Here is a 6,000-nt window from a genome sequence, read left to right on the forward strand (position 1 = left end):
AAACCATTATGTGATGGAACCTCCCTGGCCTGAAAATGGCGGATGTAAAGCGGCTGCATTGAAATGCGACAGCATTTGATCTTCCAGGAACGGGCAACATTAACCGCCTCTGAAACATCATTTCATGGACTGTTACTCCTGGTCAATAAAGATTATTACTCCAGTGCTCTTTCATCGACACTTTATTTTCTCTCTAGCACCGTTTACTGACCTGAAAATAGTCCCATATACTGTTGAAATTCTAGAAATATATTCTTTCAATTTTATTTATATACACATTTTCTTGAATTTTAAGTAGCTTCATGGTACGTCTTTCTATGAAATGTCAATAAAAACTGGCTTTGACTCACTAGCTCCATTTTCTCCTCACATTCATATTGCTTCAGATTGATTGCAGTAAATATCAGATGTCCGGAGCAATTGCTGTTGAAGGGGGACTGACTAATTTGCAGATCCAATGTCTTACTCATCAAGAGAGTGGTCTGTTGTGTGGAACTGACGGAGTCACGTACCGTAACGAATGTATTTACTGCCAACAAATGCAAAGACAAAACAGATTAGGTACATACTATTTAACTGTTAGCTTTATAAACACCAACAATATAAGCTTGTGTATAACGAGGGCCGAACTGCAAACAGCATAGACCCGGATGTGCCGTACATAACGCGCACGAAGCTATGGGTGGTTCTTTCGACCTATATACGACTGCAGATCTGGAACTATTTTCTTCTTTGTTTGGTGGGCGTTATATACGAGTACGAACGTTGCACGAAAACAGTTTATTTTCGTCAAAATGCAGCTGAAGCTTCCAACATTTGGCAACTGTGGAAAAGAATTTTTTAATTGTGTGTGTGTGTGTGTTTTATTATTTTGTTTTTCAAAGAGTCAGGGTTTTGGTGGAGTTGAGATATTTTAGCAGGTCTTTCTGAATAAAACTAACAGACAAATTATCCAAGGCGACAGATGATTAGTAAATTTGAACTCATAATATACCTCTCAAATTTTCCATTATGTCAGATAGCTTTCAAAGTACTGTCTGTGAAAACTGGTCAAAGTTTTAAAAAATAAGATCTTTTTACGGGTTATCAAAATGAAGCCCTTAACTTATTTTGCTGTCATTGCGTCGTGTAACGTACTCAAGCTACTTTGCGTAATATATTGCAGCTTTTACCGGGTATTATACATTTTCTTGCTACCAATTACTTAATTCATGAAAAGAAACATTAAGTGATACAGATATCTTTAAATTGTCACAATATTTAGGACACGTCTGTATGTTCCCCACTTTCTCCTACAACTTAAAAACCGATATATGTTGCAACAGTCAAAATACTGCATGACAGTTTCAGAACTGCGTTTTGTTTCCTCCATCTTTTAATAGCCACGTGGATCCGTCGTGTACATATCGTAGGTCATTAGTGAAATAATGCGCATACACCGTGATAATGTATCCGCGTGACGATACCGTAAGTGAAATGTCCTGCAGGAACTTCAAACACGACCACCAGTCTCGTATATAGCATGATGCCATGTCGCGAACACCGTGAGAGGAACATTTCAAATTATAAATGTCAAGGTTCTCGGATGCAGGCAACCCAACGGGTTGTCCAATAAAGTCGAAAATTTCTCTTTTAACGCATCGAGTTTCAAAACTCTGAAATATATTTCGACATATTGATTACACATAATTTTCTTTTCTTATCTGTGGAAAAGAAAACATGAACTGTGTAGACGTGGTGTTGCTATTTCTTGTAAACTGAAATTATGTCCGATAAAATGTGCCTGGGATGTAACAGAGCTACGCATATAATATCTGAACTTTCATGCAGATTCTTTCAGCTTTACGACTAATAACGGCGAGAAATCTTCACATTTAGACATTCTTTTCAAGTGATGGGACCGCTCTGGTGTCCTAAGTGATTAGAGCGTCCGCCTTGGATGCGGGAGGTCGCGGGTTCGAACCCTGGCCGAGTCATACAAAAGACTTGTAAAAAATGGTATTAGCATCTGTCTCACACAGCATTAGGAGGTTAGTGTTGGGACTGGTCGGCCCCACTATAAACTTCCGCACTACAAACATCGTAGAGATATGACTGAAAAATTGTTAAAGCTACATTCAAAATCCAACTCTCTCTCTCTCTCTCTCTCTCTCTCACACACACACACACACACACACACACACACACACACACACACGCACACACTTTCCAGTGATGGCAAAGATGTTAACAACATATTCAATTACATTCTTATAATTTTAAACTTGATACACGGGAAGATATTTTTTTTTTAATTTGACAATCCGCTATGTCGTCTGCATTCTTTTTCCCCTCATGCATACCGTGAAAGAGCCTTTTTAAGGCTTTATCAAAGTAACATCGTGCAACGACCGAGAGAAATTCGTTGTCCTTCTCTGAATCTTATATTCTCTTTGGGATTTTGTGGATAGACTTGAAAATATGTTCCTTTGTTTGCCTTTAGCGAAAAAATTTATTTATTTATTTATTTATTTATTTATTTGATATCGTGCGTGTTTGCACTGGCATATTTATAATTGTTTCTATTTGATGTCTTTCTAGGTCCGGATTCCATGACAGCTATTGTTGCACATGATGGAATTTGCAGACACTTCTCCATCATCGGCTAATCGAGTATGACCAATAGGATAGTTATGTCGAAACTAATTTTTAGAACATTTCTAATTTCGACGTATTAAAATAAAGTATTTTTGTGCGATATTCATATTTTGTATGCATTAACAATGGAAACACATTTCTGCTCGATATAGTCTCTTCTGTGTGCTTCTCTCTTTCTCTCTCTCTCTCTCTCTCTCTCGCATATCTCTGTAGTATATATATATATATATATATATATATATATATATATATATATATATATATATATATATATATATATATATATATATATATATATAAGGAACATTTCGGCGCAATAGATTTGTATGCTTTAATCGATCTTTATCTTTTTTGCATACAAAGCAAAACAGTTTCATCATACAGAACGAATAGCAAGGAAGAATCAAGTTTTAAATTTACACATACGTCTATGTACAGTTCAAGACTCATTCCGTACAGTGGACACATTCATGACAAGATTCGTCTGCATTGCGATGATTTAGAGAAAAATAAACGCATAAACATGGTCAAATCCACAGCCAGAGAAATGCGTACTACAATGAGGGAACAGACAGCTGTATTTTGAAATCGCCAAGCAATTCTAAAACTATACGCCGTAGATAACGCTGTACACGGCAACGAAACGCATCTTCAGTTATGTTCATATATGATAGAAAGGTAATATTCATGCACATAATTCCGTGAAAGTGCGCACACGCACTGAAAAATGTGCGCAATGCATAATTGAAAGAAACTTTTATACCAGAAGTTTTACCCCAGAAATAACTGGCAAATTTTCAGTCAAAACATTTCTCCAATTTTTTGTTTTAAAAAAAAAACGTTACGCAGCTGTGTCCGACTCTGGGGTAATTAAGCTGCACATGACATAAGACAGTGGGAATAATGCATACACACACTCATCTTGATACAGTTTATTTTTTAAGACGCAAGGTGAGAACTGATGCCCTAGTCAAGACGCCGCCTTGGTTCCGTGAATATAGACTCATCGGGGCACGTGTTAATTAGACGAGTGGGAATCGGCCCACACTCGCTTTGGCTTTTCCTATTACCAATTCTGTATGAGCTACAAGTTTAATTAGAGTCACGCTTTGTGGGGCCCCGAGTGGCCGAGTGGTCTAAAGCGCTCTTCGTTACGGATCACTGCCATCTCACCTCTGTCTGTGGCGGTTCGAGTCTAAGATTCAGCCAATGTCGGCATGTGAGAAAGCTTGCCAGTAGCTTCTGGTGGGTCGGTGGTTCTTTCCGGGGTTTTCCGTGTTCTTCCTCCATCATTAATACTGGCCTCCATGTATAGCCTATCGTGCTGAAAAATGGCGTTAAACCCCACAACAACAACAACAACAACAATAGTCACGCATGATTTGAGTCATGAAATTTCCTAACCCGTAATTTGAAAAATCAAGTGCAGGTGTTTATGTGATAGTCTAGTAAACGGTTGAAACAAATGGCCCATACAAATCTTTTGTTGCGTGGTAGGTTTTATTGGATCAAATTTTGAACGGTGTTAAATAGAATCATGGTAGGTTGGTGGGCTAATCGAAACGGGGTTCCAAACCAAATTAGAACCCCTAGTAAAATGGCAACTGTTTAGTAGCCCTGACAAGAGCTTTTATTTCTTCTGAGGAATGTTCGACATCTGGGTGAAATCTATCGGCGGCTCGTAGTTATTTTTTTTTGGTCGATATTTTAATGGGCCGGATTCGACCAGGTCGGTTAGTATCCATTGACTGAATGGGGGTAAGACATTTGTGGTTCATAGTTGTGAATGGTAATATTTGTTATCGGTTCTGACGCAAATGAAACCATCCATAAGATTCGGTACGCGGTGGTGAACAAAGACTGAAGATTCAGAATTAGAGCAGTCCTCATGTTGATGTATACTATTTTTATTCCCAAATATACAAATAAAATTACAATTTTTTTTAAAATTCTAAAATACAGTCACACATGTAAACATTTATACATAAACGTATTTACTGGGTTGTCAACGTTGAGAATGTGACCTGGGTTACAATGACCGATGATAGTGTTGTCTTGCCATCAATGTACACTTAGTTTAGCATCTAAATAAAAAGAGATATCTTTAGTGATCGCCAAACCACATTAATATTGTTTTATCGTTTGTAGAGAAATGAGATCCAAAACTACTCCACCATATTGACATTGATTGGAAAGGTAGACAGCCACTCAGTGGGATCCCGGTCGATGGCTGTCTCTGATACAATGAATATCACTGTATTCGTGACATAAATTTGAACGTCTTTAAAGGCTTGATGGAGAAGTTTATATTTAGGATGAACCACATAATTCTAGAGAGCTGTGTACGAAATTTGTCTGGATGTAATGAAATTCTCAGGTGTTCGTTATCTTTGTTTGACACTGGTAATTATAGGCAATGATTTATCACTTTACCTTTTCTTTAAGTGGATTTATCAAGTTAGTTGAAGTGCGGGAAGTATCGTTACTCTGTTGCAAGAGAGGTTAGGTGCGTTTCGTCTCTAAGTCAGTATATGGAATATTTTTACTGCTTTATAAAGTCATTTTACTACTCCGACCAGATTTTCTTTTATTTCATGAAAGCATATGTTTCTTCCAGACAATCTTTCCAACTTTTCTTCTTGACTCATCAGTAAACATTTATCGTGAAGTACTTGATAAGGATGATCGATTTGCCAACTTACAATGATAACTGGTTGAGGATGTGATTTTCCTAGCCCGATGATTAGCAAAATATGATGCCAAGTGCTACTTTGGTTCGGCTTTCCTGACACTGTTGTTTTTGTCTTTTTCTTATTCTCCACTATTTTGATGTGATATATGTGGCTGATGTTGTTCCTGTACTTCATAGTGTATCCATGGCTATATAATTTATTTTTATCAATTCTGAATCACGTATCTGAGACTTAATTTAAATTGTAATGTCAAATTCTACAAACAAGATCACATTCCTCGTGTTCTTGAGGGCTAGAACAAGCTGAATTTCCACAGAGTTGTCCTAATTTTATAGGGTGGAAACGGTCCCTTGTCACTACCTTGGTCTGAGGTGAAATCAAATCCCTACATAAAATACCCATGCACAAATGTCGTAAGTACTGTTGGAACCTAATAGTCCCGTGGCTTCAGAATAAAGTAAGATCTCAGATTTTCAAATAATTCTTCTGGGCATAGTTTGTCTGGTACACGTAACCTTGTCCGTGCCAGAATAATTGCTCATTTGGAAACGTTGTGGTGATGGTAATGCAAAGAGTTTTAATCAATTGTTATGTTGAGGGCTTTAAAGTCATTAACGACGATGCCAATGAACAAACGTTTAAGGAGCTGACCCTGAAACACTTGATCTTC

At 37.5% G+C, this 6,000-nt stretch overlaps 1 protein-coding gene across 1 annotated transcript in view; it reads left to right on the forward strand.

Moving 5' to 3' along the window:
* The window catches only part of LOC149803496 (ovoinhibitor-like), a 68,693-nt gene extending 65,956 nt beyond the window's left edge, over window positions 1–2,737 (forward strand). The window contains exons 6-7 of the mRNA XM_089953223.1: window positions 387–561; window positions 2,581–2,737. Coding sequence (XP_089809349.1) covers window positions 387–561; window positions 2,581–2,648 — 243 coding nt within the window. The 3' untranslated portion in view covers window positions 2,649–2,737. The remainder of the gene's footprint in view (window positions 1–386; window positions 562–2,580) is intronic.
* The last annotated feature ends 3,263 nt before the right edge of the window (window positions 2,738–6,000 follow it).

The sequence above is a fragment of the Sinohyriopsis cumingii genome, chromosome 3 (genome assembly GCF_028554795.1).
Source record: "Sinohyriopsis cumingii isolate HCF-2022 chromosome 3, ASM2855479v2, whole genome shotgun sequence".
NCBI classification, from domain to species: domain Eukaryota; kingdom Metazoa; phylum Mollusca; class Bivalvia; order Unionida; family Unionidae; genus Sinohyriopsis; species Sinohyriopsis cumingii.